Source organism: Lates calcarifer, linkage group LG12 (genome assembly GCF_001640805.2).
Source record: "Lates calcarifer isolate ASB-BC8 linkage group LG12, TLL_Latcal_v3, whole genome shotgun sequence".
Classification (NCBI taxonomy): Eukaryota; Metazoa; Chordata; class Actinopteri; family Centropomidae; genus Lates; species Lates calcarifer.
Window position 1 is genome coordinate 26,207,062 of NC_066844.1, and position 12,492 is coordinate 26,219,553.

The window sequence follows — 12,492 nt, forward strand, 5'->3', positions numbered from 1 at the left end:
TAAAAGATGTCACACAAAATGTTGAATTAGAAAAGAAAAAACAGATGGATTTTATTTTCAAATGTTGGTGAACCATGTCCATGGCAGACACAAATACATTCAGCTCGACTGCTGCTAACACTGCCTCTGAAACTCCACGTCCTGCTACACCACCCTGAGCTCTTATGGTATTACGGTATATCAGTTTACAGAGCATTACATCACTAATGCAAACACTGTACCAACGTTAATCCTCTTCTTCCTGTGTGACTTCAGAGGGACGTGGCAGGCAGACAAACACAGGCTTTGTGGCAGACTGATAAGACGCTGCGCTCCCTGTGGTTGGTTGGTTAACGTACCTGCTCTCCCGACCAATCCCTCCCATCTGGAACGCCGACCAACGCAGGATTAAACACACACACACACACACACACACACACACACACTGCAGGTGCCCTTGCTGTGGCAAAGCCTGTCGTCACTGATTTGACCTGTTCTGAGTGAAACGTTTCCAACATCTTACAAAAAGTAAAATCAAAGACGAGGATAGAGACAGCTCTTTCATTCAGGGTTTGTAACCATGTCTAGCTTTAATACAAACACAGCAGCAATAAAAATTAATTACACATTTTATTCTACAATAAATTGTTCTTTGGTCTGAGGCCTTGAGGGCTCATTATTCAATATTTAAATACATTTAATAATTTAAAGCATTAGATTAGAACTTGTGAAAAATATATACAGTACACATTTCCCCCCTGAACTTTAGAAGACACTGAATGTGGAGATTGTGCTGGGAGGCAATTAGCTTAGCTTAGCATAAAGACTGAAGACGGGGGGAAACAGCTAGCCTGGGGGGTCGTATTGTGGATCTGTCTACAAGATAGTGGACTCATGTGTCGCGGTTTCAGTCCTGGTTTGGGAACCGATACACCCCTAATATTTACAGTTTTCCTTCCGATGCTTTCGTCGACGTTTAGTCCATCACCTCTTCATCCTTCATCCCTCCAGCCCTGGACAAAAGGCAGCTTCAGCTCTGGTAGCTGCAGGACCAGGATCGAGGCGTCACCAGCTCCCAGAAACTGTTCTGATGAGGAAGAGTAGAGGAATTAGGAGTGTTCACACAGCACTCCTCCTCCTCCTCCTATCTGTAATCCTTTTATACATTTATCTGTATTATTTAACATCCATTTATCATCACGTAATAATCTCATTTTACGGACATCACTTCTATTTTTAGACGGCAGTTATCTGTGTTAAGCCATTGTGTGTGTGAGTGATGCAGCTGGCTGCAGAGGAGGCCTTAGCTGGGGAAACACAGAGACGCTGCAGTTCACAGAGGAGTAAGTATGTTAAATACATCTGAGCCCATCTGTCATGCAAATCCCCCACATCTGCGACTTCATCAAACGCCTGCAGTTGAAAGGGGAGGGGGGCTTTTTTAGGGTTAAATACATGTCAGAGTTTTACAACGTCAGTCACTCTCCTACATGTGTGACTTTGTATGTAGTGTGTGTAGTAACAGATGCTCGTGAATGAGTGCAGATAAGAGCAGATCAAACAGTGAGAGGGGTTAGTGGTGTAAAGTAGTATGTAACAGTGTGTTTAGTGGTTTAACGTCCTTTGTATTTCAGTTTTCTGGTCGAAGTACAGTCTAATGACGTCACTGTAGAGTACTACAACGACATGCAGTCACATGGTATCTGTTTTTATATCTCAAACATGCCCTCAAACATCTGATACATTACTCAGAGGAAGAATCTTCATATTCTGCTGTAAAATGGGTCACAAACGTCACTTTCTGTCGGGTTTTCCTGATTTGTTTTCAGACAAATGCCTGTTCTGTCACAGATGTGGCCAAGAGCAGTAAAGTTTCTAAGAAAACCTGACAGAAAACTGTTTTTGACCCATTTTTTGTCGCTATGAAACAGAGCCTGTCTTGTCAAGCTTGTGACGCCCCAGTGGACACATGTAAGCTGCAGAAGAACTGCATGGTTCACAAACTTTTCATGAGGTTGTGTACCACTTTAAATGAAAGTAAAGCCAATCATAAAGAGCAGAATCAGCATCATCAAGATACGAAGAAATGACCTGAACAAGAATCAGTCTGATCACAGCTTTGCTCCCTCTGGTCTTTCCAGGAGACGTGTAAGAGTACGTACCCCTTTCCGTGGGCAGTGTATCTGGGCGTACCACTCCTGGCAGTACAGACACACCTGGACGCCCTGGCCGAGGAAGAGACACGCCCACATGATGACATTGAACACGGGGCTCTGACGCTTGTCGTTCATGGTAAAATTGAACACCACTGAAAAGAAGAGGACAAGGAGGGAATATTGTTGATTTTTTCCTTCCTGTAGTTAAACAGCAACTCTTTATTTGTGTTGTGGCTGTGAGGTGTGAGCGATAGCAGGGTCAGTCCCAGGGGAAAAGGAGAAAACGCACCAGTGTACTTCTTCTTAAAATATAATGAGATTCGTCCTTTGAGAGCAGCTACTAAATGTCTGTTAGAGGGAATAATTACAGAACTTAATTTAAAAGGCTTGAAGGCACCGTCCAGAATATAGAAGGGGACATTTACATATTTTTAACAAGCTGTGGACAGTCAGCTCAGAGATAGTGTTATATAACTAGCAAAGATGTAGACATGATTCTTTTTTCTTTTTTTAAAGCAGTAAGGTTATCAGGTCAGAGAACAAAAAGAAAACTGTTCACTGTAAAACGAGCACATCCTTCACCTCCAAAGACAGCAAAGAGGCAGAACATGACGGGGTAGAAGAAGCCGAAGCCCATGGCCAAGGCGTACTCATGGACGACAGCGGAGACGATGAACACGGAGAGCATGGCAGCTGCTCGGAATTTCCTCTTCGACAGCTGCAGGGATCAGAAAGAGAACAGAGAGTTCAGAGGTCGGGCTGGTTCAGTGTGGATTTTGTGTCCTGTAGATTTACGAGGACGAGTGTTAAACCGCTACACACACTTCATCATGTGACGCACCAATTTGGAAATACAGACAAAACCCACTGGGATACAACATTAACTTGATTTAATCAGTTTTAATTGTAGTTTTCTGTGGCGGTGCTCACCCAGAGGAAGTCTCTGTATCCATAGTAATACAGCCAGTCGTGAACCACCACGTTCCAGGTTCGGTAATAGTTGGCGAAGGATGTAGAGTTCCACCAGTCCTGGGAAATGAAAAGATAATTTAATCAGTGTGGATCAAAATAAAAACAGAGCACAGTATAGAGACTTTGTTTTGATGCTTGAAAAAAAGTAGGACGGCTGTAATGAAATAATTACCTCCAGCCAAGGACGTTATGTTCTCACCTATGTTTGTTTGTTTGTTTGTTTGTTTGTCAGCAGGATTAAGCAAAAAATACCAAACCAATCTGCATCAGACTTGGTTTGTTTTTAAGCCAAACCTGTACGATGTTATTCCCATAAAAATCTAATGAAATATGGCTTTACTCACTGACAGCACTCATCTTTCGCTGTATTCATTTGTTTGAAGGAATAGTGCAGCTCTTTAGGAAATATGCTGGTTAGCGAGTTCATGTCTGTGTGTTTCATGTTCTGCTGTGAAGTGTGAAGTGTTGCAGTGAAGCCAGGCAAAATCAAGGTGGAAGGAAAGTCACCAGACCCAGGTGTTGTTCATCAAGAGGTAGTTAGAGCACTGTGTTACTGTGGAGTGAACTTTGGAGAGATTCAATACTTTACACACAGACATGACGTAGCATCAACCTTCTTATCTAACTGAACAAACCGAGCCAGTGATTCCCTCTGAGAGACCCTGACCCTGAGCTCCCCTGGTCAGGCTGCACTACATAAACTGGTAGCTGCTGGTCTTCCTCTCCCTCCCCTCTGGCTTCCACCCTGTTTGGTTTTAGTTGTGTTTTGTTGTTTACTTTTCGTTTACGTTATACTTTTGTCTCCCAGTCTTATAAGCTGTCCTGAAGTTAATAAACCTAGGTGTGAGCTGCATCCCTTAGCACCACATAGTCTACTAGACATTACGTCTGTAAACTCTATGATCACCCAGAGTCACTGTCACAGCACGCATGCAGGTATTTCAGACGCAGCCTAAATTACAGTTTAGTCTCTTGTTCATAAGAAAATAGTATCAGCAGAATATAATGACGGAAAGGTTAAACTGTTCTGGGACCTGCGAGCCACCCTGCTGTCATTAATCAAATTTTTCCCCATCTGCAAAAGCAGGACTTGAGAGGTGATGCCACAGAAAATCAAGCGTACCACACACCTTGTAGAACATTCTGTCAGCAAAACACAGCAGCTCCCCGAAGAGGTTGAGCCAGCAGTGCAGGAAGGCGAAGAAACACAACAGAAGGAGCATTATACCTGAGACACAGAGACAGAGGAGGAGGGAGAGCTTTTACTCATGGCATCGCTCCAAGCTTCCTCATAAGAATTGTAACTTGACGCTGATGCTTTTATTTACTTACAAAAAGCTCTTCACTTAAAGAGAGTAATAAAAATGCCAGTGTTTGATTACCTGTATCTGATTGCATAACAGCATCTTTAATCTTATCTCTCTCACTAGGAGCTCTTTTTCTCCATTCACATTTTAAGTAATATATTAACCAGTGCTGACTCACACCAGGGAGAGAGAACACAGATGAAGTCACATTTGAACTTTAATTTAGAAGTTTGTTTTACACCTGACTACCTCCTGATACAGGCTGGAAAATCAGTACCTGGTAATATTGAGTGGAACACGGCCAGAACCATAGTCCGTTTACTGAAGGGCTGGTTGGTCTCGGGTCTGAAGACGGGCACACAGAGGCGCACCAGGATAAAGTATCCGTAAAACAGGCAGCCCAGGATCTATGAACAGATAATCCAGCTCCATCTGTACTGAGTCGTCTTAGTTCAGTGGATTACATATTACAATTGAATATAAAAATATCTGAAAAGAAGAGACTGAATGAGTTTAGTCTCACCATGCCAAGAGTAACGCCGACATACTTCCATCTTATGTGAGTATTTCTGTGAAGAAAAGACAGAGATGAACGATGTGACACTGTTAAAGAACATTTCTATCATCTGTCCCTCTGTGACCAACAGCCCAGACTCTGCTTTTAGTTCCCATTTTATTTTGAAATGACTTTCCTCATGTGTCTGTTGGTTGTTGTACTTCCTGCCCTTCTGCCCCCCCCAATTAGTTTCACCTGTCCCCAATTACACTTCGTCATCTACCTGACTGTCCACCCTCTCTACCTGTAAGTCTGTTTATCTGCATCAGCCTGCCTTTCTGTGTCTGTGTTTGGGTTCCACATTGCTTGATGACAACTACTGTTTTTGATGGTTTTAAAGTTTCCCCAGTCAACATATGTTTTTATTTTCTGAGGTATCTTCTGATGGCTTTTACAGATGATGTGAATGAGAAATCCTGACCAACGCTTCGCTCTGAATTCCAGCATTTTGTCAGTTTGCGGTGCAACAATAACATGCGATGATTTAGTGAAACGTGAGAGCAAAAGGAAAAACAAATGTGATCCGAGGCGAGGGGACAGCACAGTGTGTCTTACCGGGGGTATGACTCCCTGTAGATGAGAGTTGGACAGAAGAGGAAGTACAGATAGCTGGAAAACGTTGGAAATCTGGGACTTTTTCCTGAGAAGCAAAGACAATTAATCAACTATGACTGTCAGAGTAGAATGAAGTCTTAAAACGTGGCTGTCAGATAGCTTTCAGCAGTCACAGGCTGCCTTGAATTATTAAAAAAGAGGGGGTTAAAAATAGCTGATTTAAGGTCTGAGGTTCTCATTTAATTTTTCCTCTTTCACTGTGTGGCATAATACCAGCCATTAACATTTCAATTTACGAAGTCTAAAACTTTACAGTGCCTTAATGTGGGAACCTGTTAACAAATGGCTCATCTCTGAAATGAAATGACAGAGGGTTTATTGCAAAATCGTTAAGCCATTGTGTTAAATGAGCTGCAATATCTTTTTTTTTGGCTGCAGTCTGGTTTTAGCCTCGTACTGATACTGATGACATTTGCTAACCTGTAAGAGACGGCTGTTTTGTGATAATTGCCTTTAACAGAACACAGGAGCATCATCTGTATCTTCATTTTACTGCAGTGAGGAAATATTCACATTTTATTATTAGTTTTAAAGTCGCACATCTGTTGAGACTTTACTTCATGTGTCTCAGCTTTATCTCCCACTAACACACTTTATCACAGGATCTCACAGGGTGGCACACACTCCAGGTTGTTTATTGTATGTGGGTGTACTCATTGTTAGTTTTGACTTCTACATGAATCATTAGGAGGGAACCTGCTGAGCTCTGTTTTAGTCATTTTTCTCTGGCGTCTGGTAGTGTCACTGTGAGTAATGACACCGCCTGAGGAGTAAATACACCTGACATCAGTACAATACAGCACAGTACCTTCCTTTGGCGTATTCTTCATCACAACAGGAGCCGTTTCTCTTATGAAGGAGTAGCTCTTCATCAGGAATCGAATCTGAAGGACATTGGGTTCAATGTGAAGTGAGACATAATGTATCGGCATTGTTTGTCTTTATTGTTTTTACAGCTGCAGTCACTTGATGTGTTCACCTCTTCTGTCTTCTTCTGCCTGTCATAAACTGCAGTTTTAGACCTGATGCGTCACCAGTCTGCATCCAGCAGGGAACCACTCGCTCTTTTTGGGCAATTTAGTGAATTAAAATCATTCACTCATGCATCATGCATCAATAGACTGCCTGGTCCCAGGTCAGATGAGGATCCCAAAAGCATCTAAGCACATGGGATTATCTCACTCCACCGAATGGAGCTAAAATGATCTTAGTGCTAAGACGGTTTTGGGAGACTGGGGTCGTTGTAAAAGAGAGGATGAGGAGGTATTACAGTCTGTGATGTTCAAACGCTGGCGACACCCAGCTCTGCTCGCTGTCTCTCCAGTTGGAAGGGCTCCTGTCTCTGGCCTGCAGGCTTTTCTTATCACAATGTTCCTGCTGGTGGCAATGGCTGCATTTATAATTTGGATTGCCAATTAATATAATTTTATCTACAGAGTACAATGTTATCTCCTGGGTTTTTCCTTAAGAAGAATGTACTGAATGTGCAGTTCACCACTGACCTGCTCCAGTATCACGATGAAGCGCGACGCTGGCGGCAGCTGGTTGTGAACGACCACGTAGATGGGGAACAGTCCCAGAACACAGGTCTGTACGGCAGACAGGATCAGCCCCGTCCCCAGAGACAGCCCCAGCTTGGAGGGGGAGCTGTGGTACAACGTGCCCCAGAGCACCAGGGCGTAGTAGGGAACGAGCAGGGTGTAGACAAACATCACCCCCCAGGCCCAGGTGACTGTCCCCAGCTTCCCAAAGGCAAAGAAAAGCAGGTCAAACTCCAAGACCAACCTGAGACGAATGAGTGGAGAGTTGGAGGAGTTGGACATCATGTAAATGATACACTGCATAAAAACAACAAGGATCACTACAGTAAGATGTTTAAATACTGAGAGTGATTTTAGCTCCTGAGGTGTCCAGGAAGTTAAGTGAGTGGTTGCCAGTGATGAAAACATTGGTGATGCAGTCTGTTAGAAACTGTGGTCTGTTTTAGTTTTAAATTGGGTTTTGAATGATTATTTTAATGATATTAAAGCATGAGCGCGTCTAATAAACACTCAGGCACCGTTAAATACTTTAAATATTTTTCCCATTACCTTCTCCCGTCTGAAATGACCCCTCTGGTGACGATAATAATAGATTTCATCTGAGCACTCACTGCAGCATGTCAGAGGATTTGTTTAAAATTCAACATGCACTTGCAAGTGCAATATTATTATTTCTATTTCAGCAATTTACCCATATGAAAATCAATGTTAACTGAGGGTGGAGCTGCCCTCCAGCACTTTGTTCCAGGGAGGTACATAGGAATTAAACTCCCAGTCGTGTGTCTGCAAACAGCAAACACATCATTACTGTGCTGCCCACAGCAGCAGCAGATAATACTCCGAGGGATTGATTGTGCTATCTCTCCACCACCAGATGAACAGAGGAGCAGGGAGAGAGGGAGGGAGCGACACAATGAGAAGAAGAAGATAAGAAGTGGGTATGAAGTTTTTAAAAGCCGCAGGATAATTGAGTTTCCATGAGATTTGATTCAGGGTCATAAATGTGCATCCACACACACACACACACACACACATGAGTCTGTCACACACACCTGCCCTGGTCGATGTAGTCGACAGCCAGCGTGCTCAGGCAGAAGATGAGGAGGACGGCGAGGAACATGTGGTAGATGGTTCTGATGTGACTGATCTCAAACAGTTCACTGTTCACAGAGGAATATAAAATATTCTCAGTGTTATGTTTCTGTGCATATCTGTGCTGTGGTTCATGCTGCAGGGTTATCAAGCTAAAATACACAGACAGGACCTGCAGAGATTCCTGTGGGATTATCTCAGTGATCTGTATCTGTATGACTTGACACCAAATGATTCTTCAAGACAACATATTTATAATAACTCGTCGTACTGAGTTCAGACTTGTCAGCACTCGCATGTTTAGGTTCAGGAAATGATCTTTTATACTTACTCCAACAGTGACGCTCTGTCCATAAACACTTTGCCATCATCCATTTTCTGAGATCTGAAACAGAGCAAGAGAGAAAATCTGACAAGCTGCATGTTTGACAGCCGATATTTATCAGACCAATAACAAACCATCGGTGTGTATTTGTCTTCTCCTCCTCTCTGCCTCTCACCTGGATGGCGGTCTTTTTTGTCTTCTTTCCGTTTACAGGCGGCTGGATGTGGGTGAACGGCTGGACGGACTCAGTCAGAGCTTTGTCTAGAATATCACTGAGCTGATCCTGGACCTGCTCCAGGACTTTTACCTTCACTTTCTACACAGGAAAAATGTCTGTTTATTACCTTCAACCAACACATGAGACCTACATGCAGCACGCCCACACTCTGCTCATTATGGGAGCAGAGAGTGGGAGTGTGGCCGAGTTTTCCAGCTTACCTGTGCATGTCTCTGCCACTGTCTCAGATCGTCCTCCTGCACATTATCACGGCTCCAAACTGCAGAGAGAAGAACACAAGGTGCTTAAATTGTTCATCTGTCAGAACCACCACACTGTATGAATGAGAAACCATCCCTCTGCTCATATTTCTGTAATAATCCTGCATGTAGCTGCTTTTGTTTTTCAGGATATCAAAGCACTTATATATCAAGTTTAACATTTCACACAACAATTTAGGGAAAAAAGATAACAAACTCTTCTGATTATTGTTATGTTATAGACCATACCATGAGAGGAGAGCTCCTCTGACTGACGGGCCTTGATGTTTCGGTGGCACAGTCCATTTGGAGGCTCTGCAGTCGTCATGGTTACCACTGGAGCAGGGCACAGCACACTGGACTATCTCCTGTGATTTCAAAGCTGCAGGTTAGTCTCACACATTAAAACCTGAGAGCTGTTGTTGATCAGGTGAAGCCTGAGGGAGCAACAGAAACTGCCCGATTTGTGTTTTCTCCATTTTGCCTGAGGATGGGAAAAACCTCAGAGCGCTAACCGAATCCTTTGACCTCACTCATGCATCGCTCAGATCCTGGTTATAATCTGAGGTAAATCCATACTACATCGCTCTGAACACAAATCCTCTGGCATGCTGGATTGTTTTGAAACACCAGTAACTGATGTCAAATCAGTGGCTTTGTCTGTGACGTCTCTGAACACAGGTGCAACAGGTGCTTGTATGTTTAAACATGTAGAGAGAGCAGTGCAGCAACAGTCTCTCACCCCATGTGATTCACTGCAAATATCTGTTGAGGTTTTGGCGATGTAGAGACGAAGGTTTCCGACTATAGATTGAGAGATTAAATCAGGCCACAGGCCTGTTGCTGGCAGATTGCCTCATGCAGGAACAAGTTAATATTCCTGATGAGCCTCGGTGCAGAGGAGGTGAGCTCACTCATGTGAATCCCAAACTACAAACGCACACAAACAGGAACATATAGGTCAGAGGTTTTGAACTATGGTTACCTCCAGTGGTTTTCCATAGAGACAGTATCATCATGAGTCATTGTAGTTCAAGCTAAACAATGTAAACGGTTGATAAAAGCGGTCTATCTGCCTCCAGTGGAAGTTCACACACTATAGATAACACTGACGGAGAGATGTGTTCGACAGACGTCCAGGCAGCGCTAAAAGACTCCTCAGGAGAAACGTCAATATAAGAGATAAGCTCTGCACAGATGTACAGATTATATACAATGTGATGTGACGGGAGAGAAAGAGATGAAGAAAACAGATCAACCCTGATGCAACAGTTGTTTGTAGAGTCATGTTGTGGGTAAGTTGAGGGTGAAGGATCATGCTTTGTCATGTTTAAGAAAACAAACTTATTGGCTTTTTTCCCACCTGCAGTCTGTCGAACTTTCCTAAAGGCAAAATGCAAGTAAGAGTCATTATGAATCAACTGATTCCAGGAGCAAAGTCTGCAGTATTACTGAGTCAATCCCATCAGACCTGTGAGAAAAACATGACTCACAGGCCTCTGGATTTATAGCTCACTGTCATCTCTGGCAGAAAGTCCAAATGTGGACAGAGAGGAGGACGCCTGTGTGCTAACAGCTAACACTGGGGGTGTGATAGCTTCAGGCACTGTCCACATTTCAGCCGTGGCGGTTGTGGTTGAGTTCGTTCTGGCTTTGGCAGCAATTTATCTAAAGCTGCCCTTGAACTCCAATTGAATTTATGGTCTGCTGTCTGTCACGTTCATACATGGAGAGTGTGAACATGTACCTGAGTTTTCAGCTGACTGATGATTGATGGATAAAATATCTTCATGGTTTGTTGTGAGGGAGAATAAAACAAATATAGTATCATATTAACATACTGTATGTTGATTAAATCATCGCTTTCCCTCAGAACAGAAACTTTTAAAGTCAGTCAGAAAATCAGAAAACAATAAAATCTGATCATCTTTATCTTATCACTGCCGCTCTATGACGATCCACGAACATAAACAGAACAAACGGAGACATTTTACAAAGAATTTTCATCACTCTATACTGTATGTTTAAAACTACAGCTGGTACAAATTTGCAGGCACTGCGAAGCTGAAATCCTGACAGTGACAGATGTCAGACACAGATGTATCAGGCAGATGTGACGTCCATGATGAACATTTATCATAGTGTCAGTTTCATACTCACACAGTCTTCTCGCCTCGGGCTCAGTCAGTGGTCCACAGGGTGAGTTGCACTGTTTCAGTCAATGTTTCCTGCTGAGAGAGTTGCTGGAGTGTGTTTAAGTAAGTCTGTGTCACAGTTCTCGTGCCTGGTGTCCTCTCCTTTCCTCAGCTGTTACTTTGCACTTTGCCCCTCTGGCTCCTGGCCCTGGGCAGGCCAGGTCCTCAGATGTCCAACCCCGCTTCGCCTCCTCTGCTGGATGCATGAGGTCATGCAGCAGAGCAGTGGAGATGTGTCCTAAAGTCTCATGTATTCAAGCAGATAGATGGTTATTGTAAAAATATATCCACATTATTTATTTTAATTATAGAACTGTGTGCAGTTTTACTTGACACAGCTATAAATATGAAGGCTCTCAGTGATCCAGGTCAAAGGCAAAGTCAAGACTCTGGCTCAGCATTTATACAAATATACATTTAAGCTTATCTACACCCAAAATATGTGAAGAGCTGGATGTACTTTTAAGAATTTGTTATTAGTTCGTGGGTAGAGAATTTTATGTATCTTAGTCCAGAGGGGATTTTTAGAGAGTTTGATTCCAGGCTGATACAGAAGTTGAATAATGTGTGTACCACAGCTCTGACAAACAGGAAGATCCAGTCACACACGATGCAAACTGGATCATTAAGTGATGGCAGGGGTCATTCACTCTGTAGTCACATATAGTGCTGGCATATTTAAACACACTGTGTCCCACTAACTGACACATGATCACGCAAAATGGGTTTGTTTTTCAGCAATACGTCCAACACAAATAGACTTTATGGTACAATCAGTTTGTTTTAAACTGTGGACAAAGTGCATTAAAAACATTCCTGGCTTTTACAGGTGAGGTTCAGTGTGTGAAATTAAAACGACTTAAAGACCTTGAAGCTCCTTAACATACTTTTTATGTCGACACAAGTCAGTTTACTCAAACCCAGTGGTGGGCCGTCAGGGCAAGGTATTCTCTGCTGTCACAATCACAGAATTCTCTTTCTATATGTGTTATTTTCCCATCAGTACTCTGTGTATTTAATGGTTCCCAGTGGTTTATTCTCTTTATCTCGTTGCATTCCTCTTGGATCCAATGTTACAGCTTTTATCCAATCAGATTTCAGCCATGTGTTGCCAAGGTAACAGATATCTGCTCTGAGGCCTTCAGGATCAACAGTGCAAACACCTGTAACATGGCGATTAAACTCCTGCCTCGGGACACGAACCATGACGTCAGCAGTTCCATGTGATTTGATTGGATGGTCAGAGTCAGAGAGCGTACAGGTCAGAGCTAGCAAAG

General features: G+C 43.0%; 1 protein-coding gene across 1 annotated transcript; it reads right to left on the bottom strand.

The window, feature by feature from the left end:
- Nucleotides 1-538: 538 nt before the first annotated feature.
- Nucleotides 539-11,347, bottom strand: soat2 (sterol O-acyltransferase 2). Its single transcript, XM_018678931.2, is given in 17 exon segments — nucleotides 539-1,066; nucleotides 2,142-2,287; nucleotides 2,718-2,853; nucleotides 3,066-3,164; nucleotides 4,238-4,335; nucleotides 4,692-4,821; nucleotides 4,938-4,983; nucleotides 5,526-5,610; nucleotides 6,394-6,469; nucleotides 7,088-7,370; nucleotides 8,179-8,286; nucleotides 8,550-8,603; nucleotides 8,719-8,729; nucleotides 8,731-8,859; nucleotides 8,982-9,040; nucleotides 9,270-9,388; nucleotides 11,181-11,347. Coding segments are annotated over 16 exon segments (1,596 nt in total). The 5' UTR covers nucleotides 9,349-9,388; nucleotides 11,181-11,347; the 3' UTR covers nucleotides 539-1,009.
- Between the last annotated feature and the right edge of the window lie 1,145 nt (nucleotides 11,348-12,492).